Source organism: Scomber scombrus, chromosome 1 (assembly GCF_963691925.1).
Source record: "Scomber scombrus chromosome 1, fScoSco1.1, whole genome shotgun sequence".
Classification (NCBI taxonomy): domain Eukaryota; kingdom Metazoa; phylum Chordata; class Actinopteri; order Scombriformes; family Scombridae; genus Scomber; species Scomber scombrus.
The window spans coordinates 29,681,599-29,694,146 of record NC_084970.1 but is presented as its reverse complement, the minus strand read 5'-3'; the positions used below and the strand labels follow the sequence as shown (position 1 = coordinate 29,694,146).

Here is a 12,548-nt window from a genome sequence, read left to right as displayed (position 1 = left end):
AATCTCATGTGCAGAGCCAAACCAACAATGAACTGATCTACAAGTACTGTGTGTGTGTGTTTGTACAAAGGCTGATATATCTCATCCCTCCGTGTCTTAGAAAAGTTTAGGTATCACAAAGAGGTTGTGATACGTAAACTATGAATCACTGCTAATCCACAGTGGCATCTGCCTGACACAGAACTACTCCCCGGAGACTGAAAACGTAACCATTGTTATCACTCTTTGGAGCCGCTTCTACACAAAACTAACATGACCATGATCTCCATGTAATGTCACCCAGTACAATGTGTAGTATATAGTGTAGTTTGTGGACAACAACAATGTGGCACAGAGGAATACGATACATGAGGCTTTGGATACACACACACACACACACAGAACTTTCATTGTTGGTTTGCTTATATAAGATTTGTTGACAATACCAAAAATATAGAAAAAGATCGCCAGCCAATGCGTGAGAATGACTGGAACATTTTACAACTGAGAAATAAACTTGTCTGTGGAAAAACTGTTATGGTGCCACAGTTTCTGGATTAGTTAAAACATACAGTATGTTTGACATTTCTGTATGACTATTTCTTATTCTTTATTCTGACCAATTTACACAGATAATGATGATTTGGGGTCTGCTTCAAGCACATAAAATATTTTTTAAATTCAGGGTTGGGGTTGAAATACTGCTGTTATTTTCCAGTGTGTCGATACTCTGCATTTCTTTTACTGATCCTACACCTTCATTACACCTGGCATAGTACATATAGGTTTGGATGTGCACATAACTACCCTTCTGTACATGAACATTCTCCAATAATATTCCTAACCACACTTTGCGGCTGGATATCTGCCCAGTTTTGAGCGTTTGATTAAAAAGAGACTCAAGTATACCTGGGGCCATAAAAAAGAGAGTTAATTAGAGCAGGGAGACACCCAAATGACCCGTTATCTCTCTGAATTTCTCCTTAATTTGGAGTCCAGACACATTCTGTCTGATAATGATCTCAGGGTAGAGAGAGCGAAGATAAATGTCAGTCGAATTCTTTTTTTTTTTTTTGGGGGGGGGGGGGGGGGGGGGGGGGGGCGCGGCTATAGAGTGTGAGGAGTATACTTCATGATGTCTGGTTTTATATGTGTACGAACTTAAAAACACACAGTTAATGAGGTTTATGTTCCGAGTATAGGTCGAAACATATAACAGTATAAATGCAACTTTGAACTCTGAGAAACATTTTCTTCAGGTAAGCAGAAAGTAGATTCGGTTGTTTGTAGTCCGTACCTGACTGAGGTCTGGTGATGGCGCTCTCATACACAGGTATCCCCTCACCCACGTTGTTATAGGCCTTCAGTGTGATCACATAATGTGAGCTGGGGTCTGAGAGAGAGACAAAGGTAAAGGCAGAGTGCAGTGAGAGAGATGGGAAGAGCAAGATTAATTGATGCAGCCATCTAATCAAACCAAAACTCTCGAGACCCTCAACTCATAATTGCAACATTAGCCAGACTGAGTATTTGAATACAATCATCCCCTCTTACTGTGATTGTAATGGAGGCTTCAATTATGCATATATAGATATTTTACAACAATTATTTCCCCCAAATCTCCCAATTTTTAAAATACTTTTTGTAAGTCATAATCCACCTCTAAAGCCCTTCCTGAAGCTTTGATAACTGTAGTATAATTGATACTAATTCATTACGCCATTAATAAAATAAACAACAAAATATGATCAAGATAATTGATATTTTAGCACGGAAATTAATTTTTCACTTGAACAATATTTGTTATCATGGTTCTTGTTTTTCAACATAGCGATATCACTGCTTATTGCATTATGACAAACAATCACAGCTATGCTTTCTTGAGTTTTAAATGTTTTCATCTTTTACCTCCAAAATTATAAAGTTAGTCACATGTTTGTCTGATCCTCTGCAGACAAAATGACACTTGTGTGAAAGTAGGATCCAGCAGAACAGCTTTGTGAGGTGGTACTTTATGTTGATGTTTGACGATTAAATACTAAAATCACCAAAACAAGTTTGTTTTATTCAAATATTTTGACCTTTAATTATGATGAGCCCATTAGAGCAATCTGTATAATTAGCACGTGGTGGAAAATATCTCATTAAATCCCTAAATAATCACTAAGAGGCACAGATGAACTGCTTTATCATTTTTGTATGCGTGTGTGTGTGTTTGCTCTTAAGTGCCTGAAATTGTGTACTGTTTTTTAAAGAACAGTTTTAATTAAAAAGTGCATAAAGTGTCAAGTTAGATATTTCTATTTTTAAATGAGGGCTATCAAAGTTATGTTTTAAATGCTGATATTTACTGTAGGAAAGATGCATTAGTCTCACAGGGCTCATCAGTGTCTGACTAGAGCTATGTGACAAATCAGGGGAGACCCTCCACTGTAATTATGTGGGTGACAAATGAATAACAAATCAGTATCTCAGTGAAAACAGAACACAAGGACTGCAAACAGAAGAAAACTAAATAATAAACCAGGCGAGCCCTTTAACCATCTTACAGTCTCAGTTCAGAATAAACAACAGTGGCTTGTTCTCACCGAGGTTCTCGATAGTGTAGTAGCGCTGCTTGTAGTCCACTTTGATGGTCTGAGCGTGGGGACTGCCGATGCCGTAGCCGATGGTGTAACCACGCACCACGATGTCCTGGTTCTCCGGCGGCGTCCAGCTCACCACGATACTGTTGACCAGCGGCCGGACGTGGAGCGAGCTGGGCTGGTCTGGTACACGCGATTCTGGTGAAGGAGAATTAGATTAAAGGCAAGTTTGACCATTTCAGTGACACATTAAATGCTGAAAACTATATCTCACAACTTCTGGACTGGTTTAGTCTGTATAATCTGAGTAAAGCAGGTGATGTTACCGTCCAGGTCGCTCTCAAACGTCTCCGCTGTGGTCCACTCGGTGGCCGGTCCTGTGCCATTCACCGTCATGGCAGACACTCGGAAGGTGTACTCTGTCCCACGCTCCAGACCTGGACAGGAAACAGATTCAAAAGCCACGGTATTTAGACTGAGCTGTGACTGAACTAAATCTCAAGCAGCAATAAAAACTTTTCTCCGTTTCTCAGGCCTGATTATATTTTATATTTTACGGGTGCTTTCCACTCGGTTGGTCAATTGGGGTTTCGACACAATAAATATTTTCAAAGCACAAATATTTTAAATAGATGCCCAATACATCTCGGCACAATTTAAGTAAAAAATCTATAATCCAGCCTGAGGACAGATCAAGTGAAGGTTCCCATGGTGAAATTAACCTTCTTTTCAACTCAGTATTATAGAAGTGATTGAGATATTTCACCATTGAGTCATATTGTTGTTTTGTGGATAAAAATGTATTTGCCAGAGAGACGTGTTAAAAAGAAAAGTATGTGATTGAAGCTTACACACAAAATATAAAAATAAGTGGCTAAAAAGAGTAGAGAAAAGAAACTTCTGGAGTGTAAAGTCGTTCATATTTTAAAGCCACGTCTCCTTCAGAAGGAGTCGTTTCACCACTGGGTGCCGGCTTTGGTATTCAGAAAAAGATGGGAACGCCCGCTGACAAATGATGTGTTGCTGTACTAATTTGCTATAAAATTTTTCATCATCGTCACATTGTCCCCCTTGCACACTAACATGCTAATCCTGTAGTCTTTTCTCTCTGTACCCAGTATTCTGGGCCACCCTTGGGGGTAGCTTCAGAAGAGTTCCTAACCATCCGTGCCTCCAAGGCTACAACATCTCCTTCTAAACGCTTTTGAACCAACAAACACCCCTCTGTTTCACCCCCAAGAATGTTCTCAAAAATCAACTTTTAAGTGTATATTCTCTTTGATGCAGCACACAGCGTGAGGCCGGGCCACTTGAAAGTTGCTGAGACAACATCTAATATTAATCACCATTGCTGTGCGTCTCTGGTGATATTGTGCATATTTCGGTGGTAGCAGCGGGTAATGTAAGAGTACAGTAAGACATGTAACTCCGTCTCAAAGCATTTAGAGTCACTAGGTTCAGATGTTGACTAACTAAACAGACCTACAGCTGGATTGACTCCAAATATCAATTAAGACACATCTTCACTCTCAAGATCAAGATTTTAAACATGGCAGCAAGTCAGACATACCCGACAAGATTCATTCAGCAGAAACAAAATAGAGTCTGTTGGCATGAAGATTTTATTGTAGAACCTATCAAAAGCATCAGTGAGTCAAAATGATATTCTGGTAATCCTTTTTTTATGGATCTACCATTCAATAATTTGCTCTACAATCAATCTACAAAATAATAAAACACAAGATGAGATGTGTTCTGAGCTAAGGGCACAAGTCTCTCACTCTCTCTGGTCCTGTTCACACTTTGCATCAAAACACACCCTAAAATATCCAAGCAGACAGCTCTAAACACAAGTGTGAACACAGTGTGAGACATATTGAGGACACACTGAGACACTGTCAGGCCACATTTGGAGGCAGGTCAGGGGGAAGCGTTTGTCCACATTTATAGTGAGTGTGAATGCCAGGAGTTTCTGAACAATACCACAAACAAAAATCTTATAACTAGTTCCTTCCTCCTAGTTTTCTAGACTGTCTTAATCCAGCAGGGAGACAGGGAACACAGTGAGCAGCAGTCAAGATTTACTCAGACATGAAGTCAAATATGAGTGGGAGTGTTGACTCGAGCATATAACAGACATTTTATCACCGGGTGTGAACTGTGGTCTATCTCTGCTGGATCTAGACACAAACTGAATGTAAAATACTAGATCTGAACAGGGTCTATGGGTGCTCTCCACCTACACGTACAGTAATAAATGCAGCACATTTACACCCACTTGCAGAAGATCTTTGGAAAGACTTTCTGAGAAACTGAAATGGAAGACAGCAAAACAGGTTTACCATAAACCTTGAATACACTTTGTCACAATGTGGAATGAAGTAAGAATATAACACTCATGATACAACAGGTAGAGTTTTATTCTAAAACAGGCTGATAAGTCAGTGTCCATTACCATCAATGAGCTTATAAAGCTGGGTGCCTCCGGTGAGCTCAGCTGCCTCACTCCTTCGTGATCCTTTGCGGTAGCGGATCTTGTAGCCTGTGATCTCTCCATTCTGGGCATTTTGTAGTGGGGGCTGCCACCTGAGCATGATGCTCTGTGGAGGTAAAGACACGGCATATTGAAACAAACGAAAAAGAAAAAAACAAGTCACATTGAACACATATGGAACCATCTGCTTTTGGGGCTTCAGCTGCAAAGGTGACCTCTTGGTTTAGCAGGTACTATCACACCTTCCCACACACCTTGGCAGAGATTGTTCTGTTAACGTAACTCTGCAGGTTGCTGTTCTGTTTGCCACGAACACCGTCTTCACTGCTCCTGACAGCGGTGCAAATTGGGAGCGGCCAGCAAAAACAAACACCCCTCTGAGCTTGGGTGACGCACGGCAGGTCGACTTATTAGGCATAAAACAAACACATGAATAATAGATTGAAGCTGTCCCGATGAGTTAAGTGTTCCTGTGTACAGTAGACGTGAGTGTGTGTGTGGTCAGTTTAACCCTGCAGAGACACTGAGGCGGAGCGATGAATGCAGAGAACTTTTGCTGCTGGGTCCACGCTGCACCGTTCAGGGATTCATGCATTTGAATTTTTCGTATGCATGTGTGTGTTTAAAGAGATAGGTGGGGGGTAACCCAGCGTGGGAGAAGAGTTAATTAACGCTTCCCCACTGTCACACTGATGCACAAAAGCCTGAGTACATGAACAGGGCACACACGAGCTCCTCCCCAGCCGAGTCGAGGGAATTGCACAAATTAAATTTGTGTTAAGTGTGTTCAATTATTTCCATTTTTCTTATTACACTATCGGTCCCAACTCGCAATGCGTGTTTAATTTCCCCCTTCTTCTCTCTAATCATGAAAACCTGTTTAATTGACTTTTGGAGAGAAAAAAAATCACAGGGGAAGGTGAGGCGGCAGATTCCAAAAAAAAAAAAGGTGAAAAATAAGATCACAAAAATGTGATTTTAAGGTTGCCTTACAGGTAAAATATGCACGGTTTTGCTTGAAAAGACCCAAAGAGGAGCGAATATAAAATACATGTTAATTCATTTTTTACCCCCAGTTCCAATTGGCTGGGTGTATCAGCAGTAACAGCTATTTGCATAAATGCTTTTATATCTATACACTAGTAGCAGAATTATTGCCTTAATGACTGTTTGCATTCAAAATTAAACACAATGACAACAAAGGAAAAAATAATGATGACTAATTTCAATAGTGCTGAGAAATAAAGGATGCCAGATGTTTGTTTCACAGCTTGAAATTAGCTTATCTAGTTCTAATTGGGGAGGGACAGCTGCATGTGCGCTATCCATTCAGAGACAATTCTGCTGTAAGTGACTTGCAGCAGAAAGACACAGAGCGACTCGTCTTTTTTTTACTCTTAACATTAGCATTAAAGTGTTTTCTCTTCACAAATCTCCGCTGAGTATCCCTCAGCATGGGTGGCCAGTTCTCATTAAAGCTGGAAGTGTGTGATAGGATTGTCTAATAGCTTTTTTTTTTCTCCAGTCCGCTTTGACAGTTCTTTCTCACTCAGGCTCTGTATCGACCAGCAAGGCCGCTAAAAATGCCGGCTGTTGTTTTTGTATTCAATGCACGTACCCCGAGGTGTTTCCATATCTTCCTCTCATTGCGGCTCTGTGTTTGCACTTTCCGTCTCACATGTCACGAGTGCGAAACATCTTTTGTAAAATTAAATCCATCACTCGGACGGAAATATACAATAAATAGGCCTACAGCTTTGTGTTTGAAGATCAAATGGCTAAAAAGATAGGCAGACTAGGCCATTTTCCTGTTTTAATCAGGAGCCTGTTGTGATGCCTGCAGCCACCTCAGCAGCTTTATCTAATCAAGAGCGTCACGCAAGAACTACAGTACAGTTAACTCTAATAAATCTGATTTAACACTGAAACTTAAAAAGAGACTGAGACACCAGGAGTTGTCGCCTGGGGTGTGAGAAATTTGATCTATCTATCTCTGATGCGCAGTGCAATTCAATTTAGATAAAAAGAAACACTTAAATCAATTGTGATTTATTTCTATTTATTCTTGTGACCTAAAACACATGCTAACCAACAAAGTCTTAGCAGTGACACTGGACCACAGTGTAGAAACTTTCCAAGCAACCATCGATTTGGCGAGTTACAGAGGTAAGAAGAAATCTAGACATTTATGTTGAAACAAAGCTTATTTGGCTGAATAGGGACATTTTCTTTTAGATTTTAAAGAGTTTTCAATGCAAATGTCATTTAAATGCTGTTGAAACAACAATAATAAATAAGCTTACATTTACTCAGGTATTCAACTAAATATCTAGATGTGTTCTGACCTATAAATCACCAAATTAATTCTTACTGGGACGCTATGACTCTTTTTTTTTTGGGGGGGGGGGGGGGTAGTATGCCTGTCCACAAACTCCCAGGCTTGTACCCATTTAGTTCTGAGCTGCAGGTTTTCTGTGGCAGATACTGTACTGATGGAGAGTGATATAGAGGATAAAACCTTCTGACAGGCGAGTCTCCTGCCGATGAAAGGATCGATGAGGGTTCACACACCCTCTTAACCAGCTGGGGCTACAGGCCTCTGACACAGCTAATCACACAGAGAAACAACAGGGCTCCGGGCTATGTATCTGTTCAAGTGTTTGTGTGTGTGTGTGTGTGTGTGTGTGCTTGTGAGTGTGTGAGTGAGTATTTGTGGTGAAGAAACTACACACTATAAACAAAACAGGGAAACCGTGTACCTTGCAACTGAGAAAGTGTGTGTAACTAACATGTGGAAGCTTTTAAGTTGAGAACAAGACAACAGGAACATCCTTTAAACTGACCACTTATAGAAGAGATCCTCTGTGCAGTTAACTCATGTTAAGTCTTACCTTTGAGTTCTGGACCTCAAGCGTGAAATTTTGTGGAGGGCCACTTGGCACTGTGAGGCAGAAGAAAACTGTGTAAATCAAAAGCACTGAAATATAATCTACTGCAAAGTGACACATACACTGTAGTCTACTGTCACAAGATAAGTAAAGTAGATTTTGTGGCAGCTTCATAGCCAATCTATCAACGGACCGTCAGACAGGGTGCGAACTACGATGTCTTCAGTGGAGACACCTGGACCGTGCTTGTTGTTGGCCACCACACGAAAACTGTACTCAGTGTTCTTCTTCAGTCCAGTCATGGTGTAGGACAGACCGTCGTTGTCAACGTCCTGAGAGAGAGAGAGAGAAAAATGAATTTATTCAGTTTCACAAGTCAGTTTTTGGGTTGTTTTTTTAAAAATCTGCAGTGTGACCATATCAGCCTGCTTATTTATGTGAAAATGTCAGATAAACATGAAAACAGAGCAAATAATGTATAACTTGCATAAAAAAAGTAAATTCTTAATTCATTTATTTCATAAAAAGTGCTGTAATAGATTTATTTCAGTGTTTTTCTACTGACAGCATGTTTGATTATTTTACTAATACAGCTGTTTTAGGATGTAAATTTTCGCGTGAAAGTTCGACACTGACACAAACACGCTGTTAATTTTCAAACGTTCAAATGAATTTTACAACCAAAGCAATTTCTCAGACATGGCAAAGCTGCAAAATGTGATGCCTGCTTTCATCACTTCATCATGCTAACATTTCCAGTTTGTAATTCTGTGTATAAATGTCATCTTCCACTGAGACACATATTACGCCTTCTGTGATTACGACTTTTTGCTTTACAAATTGGGCATGCTGGCATATGCTCAATTACTTCAAGCCAATTTGCATTCAGCGCTCTGCTTGTGACATTTCGAATAAAAAGCGAAGACTTTGTGAGAAATCTAATCTTGCCTCGAGAGCGGCCCCGTCGCAGCCTTTGAACTCGGGTCAGATGATCGCCTGCGACCGTGTCACACTTAAACATGCATCATATGTTGTGCCTCTCCTCCCTTATCTCCTTTAATATTTCATGTCCTTTAAGAAGTGAGTCTCTCCAACTTCATCTCTGCTCTGTCCCGTTTCCTTCACCCCTTCCATCCTTCTTTCCATCCCTCTCTTCATCTCTCGCCTTTTTCACCTCATCTCTGGCTATCTTCTCCAGGGTGCTGAGGCATCATTACTCAGTGCGCTGGCTGACGTTTCATCCATTATCATATTAAAGGCTTTTTAATGCCTCACTGGCTTGCACACTGCGACTGCTGGGGCTGACTCAGTATCTAACCAGCTACATTCCACCTCTGTGACAGAGTTAGACCTCCAGGAAAAATACTGTGTGAATCAGATCTTTTTGCACAGTATGTGTAATCATGTTTTTGTGTGAGATTCATCAAGACTGTGGCCAAAAAAGCAGTACTGAGTCATTTGGTAATGATTAAGAACTGCTTACCTCGTCACAATTTATATGAGGCTATGCTGGCTTATTCTTTTTATCTATAATGAACCCTTGAAAATCAAGCGTCAGCTACATATACAGTAGTACTTCTGCAAGTTAGTAATTGTATGTGACATTAATAAAATGAGGGAAAAACAAAACAGGAAGCATCTCACATATTTCATGGATGACTGAGTAACTCTTTTTTATCTTGTCTTGGAAATACATGCAGAAACCTTGTAATTCATATTCATTACATTTTTATTCATTTTAATGTCTTTATATTTATATGTTTTACCTTTGCTTGTGTTTTTATAGTTTTCAATGTGCAGAAAAGAACACCACACATTCAGATAAACATTAAAAACAAAGTGTTTTGTGATAAGGGTCATTTTGAAAAGAAGTCCCCCAAAGCTTCCTCAGTACCGGAGGCTCTAACACAAAACAGAGCGTGTTTTAGATAGCTGATCATTTTTCTGCTATCACAAGCAGAAACACAAAAACCATTCAAGCTGTGATGAACTTTTTCATCACAGCTTTCCAGCCTGGAGATGAAGACCGCATGTGTTCCTGGACGTCGTACCTGTTCGGTGCCGATGCTTTGGTCTGTGTAGTACACCTTGTAGGTGAGGATCTCTCCATTGCCTGTGACGGGTGTGTCCCAGCTCAGGGAGACGGAGGTCGGCGTGTTCGACACCGCCAGCAGGTTGGGGGCAGGGCCCGGCACTTGGACTAATAAACAGATGAATAAGGAGAGCAGGAAGTTAAAAAACAAAACAACAACCACATCAAACCTGAGAGCTTAGTTCTCTTATTTTGAATCCTCTTCACTTTATGTATTTTGTTTCAACTGGGGGGGGGGGGGAATTCGGTTGAGCAAGGTCAACTGATTTCTGCCAAATAAATAAACAAATTCTTGGCTCCTCCAAAGCCATCTTTCCCTGTGCTAACAAGAGCTCAATCCACAAGCTGGCTCAGTCGCTGCAGCTTTGTGGAGACCACACTGTCCCCTCTGCACTGGGCTGCCCGCCATGTTGATATTCCCATGACAAGCAAACTGAAGGTGCACTCCTACAAAAACATCAATGTGTATTCTGCAGCCCACCAACGCTCATCTCTATCTTACATTCAGTGAGGAAGACAGTTTCATTTTTTATGTATTTCACTGCGTCTGGTTAGTGAAGATAGAGGGCAGGATTCAATAGAGAGAGTGTATTATAATTTGTCTTTGTAAAAGCCTGATACTATGGTTATCAAGCAGCTTATTTTCTTCCATTTCTTCAGAAATACTGTAGAAAGGAAGCAGTAAAATGTTGAAGGTTTAGAATTGCGGTATTATTTCTTACATTAAATGCTTGCACACAAAATAGACGTCTACCTGCAAACTTGGAACAATGTTAATGTTTGTAGTCCAAGTTATTCATTATTCACTACATTTTGTAGTGCAAATTATTCCTTTTAAAAATTAACGTAGAAAGGAAAGCCTAAAAACTTACAACATGAGAACATAAATGTCTATAAATGTACTGTATATATAAGCCTATGCTAACTTAAAAAAATAAACTGTTCATCTGACCCAAATATTCATAAACATGCCCAAATTGAAGCTGGCAGCCAGCACATTACCCCCACAGTAAATATTTCATTTCAGATCCAATATGCTGGAAAATAACATAATACTCATACTTATAATTTGTGATTACTCTATGTCAGTAAATATATGGACACACACATTTCTTCTTGTTTCTGTGCTGTGGTGGATGTGGATTTAAAATGAAACAATCACTGTGAGGTTAAAGTGCTGGCGGCCACACATAGATACATGTCTGCACTGTATATATCTTGTAAGCTTTAGCTGCAGGTGTTCCCGACAGAAAGGAGAGGCTCCCATTTGTCAGCGTGCACAGATGTTAAAGGTGTGGGTTTGTGTGTGTATGTGTAGGTGTGTTAAGCCAGTCTCTGAGGAGAAGTGATACAGGGCAGTGCTGTATGCACAAGCCTGGCGCTCAGATGCAGGTCAACAGTTTAAGCTCCAATTCATAGCGTGTTCTTACACTGAAAGTGCCCACACACGACAGAGACATACTGTACAGGTACAGCCCACCTTCACTGCTATCCCCATGGGTGGCTAGGCTCCTGCTGGCAGGCATTAACGTCTAGTGTGTGTGTGTGTCTGTGTGTGTGTGTGTGTGGTATGACTGAAGTCACGTTTAGGGACACACACCAGATTTAAGAGCAGTTGATTGGGGACAGCCTGCACAATTTGGGACAAAACCGTGTCCTCAATTGGTAAAACGCTGATTTTTAGGTCAGTGGTTAGGCTTAGGGTAAGTCTCTTGGAAATGAATCCAGCTCTATGTAAATACCCCAAAAGTGACTTAAGTTAACTGTGCATGTGTGTGTTTGTGTATCCGTCCCCACACCAACCAAGGACACAGGTACGGAAACAGCAGCTGACCTAGAAAGTGACAGTGACTGAGCTGTAACAGAGCCAGGAGGTGAGGGACGTCCACCCTTACAGTGTGCTGGGAAATCCCCTTCATAGCACTTTCAAATATGGGTAAAACTGAGTGATTTAGGGCAGCAGCTTTGGGGGGGGGGGGGGCTTATTTGGCGCCTGAACACAAAGAAAAAAGAAGAAGAAGGGAACCACATGGTCCTCCTCTTTCCTGAATTAGTCTTGTATCCTCCAGTCAAAACATCCTAATGAGTGTCTTTATGCAACCTGGAATACTAATTTCAGACATTCCTTACTCAGGTAAATAGGTTTAAAGCAAATGACACACACACACACACACACACACACACACACACACACACACACACACACACACACACACACACACACACACACACACACACACACACACACACACACACACACACACACACACACACACACACACACACACACACACACAGCTTTATAAATGTTGGGGAGTAAACAAGAAGTGGCTCATAAGACGAAAATGCTGCTTTTCTCTGGCCTGCTGTTGGGTGGTCTCATTTAATGCACAGCACTAAACTGCCTCCTCTTTGTGTGTGTGTGTTTGGCGGGGGGTGTGGGGTGGGGATCTGTCTGTTTGAAGTGAGCGTATGCTGTATGTGAGTGAATATTTGTTTGTGCGAGTTCT

At 40.9% G+C, this 12,548-nt stretch overlaps 1 protein-coding gene across 5 annotated transcripts in view; it reads right to left on the bottom strand.

Annotated features, from left to right (window-relative positions):
• The window catches only part of neo1a (neogenin 1a), a 159,967-nt gene that overhangs the window by 17,425 nt on the left and 129,994 nt on the right, over window positions 1-12,548 (bottom strand). For all 5 annotated transcript variants that reach the window (XM_062418935.1, XM_062426282.1, XM_062432447.1 and 2 more), the window contains exons 10-16: window positions 9,998-10,146; window positions 8,140-8,278; window positions 7,950-7,999; window positions 5,020-5,164; window positions 2,891-3,001; window positions 2,568-2,762; window positions 1,277-1,372 (exon numbers count right to left, since the gene is read on the bottom strand). In XM_062418935.1, coding sequence (XP_062274919.1) covers window positions 1,277-1,372; window positions 2,568-2,762; window positions 2,891-3,001; window positions 5,020-5,164; window positions 7,950-7,999; window positions 8,140-8,278; window positions 9,998-10,146 — 885 coding nt within the window. The remainder of the gene's footprint in view (window positions 1-1,276; window positions 1,373-2,567; window positions 2,763-2,890; window positions 3,002-5,019; window positions 5,165-7,949; window positions 8,000-8,139; window positions 8,279-9,997; window positions 10,147-12,548) is intronic.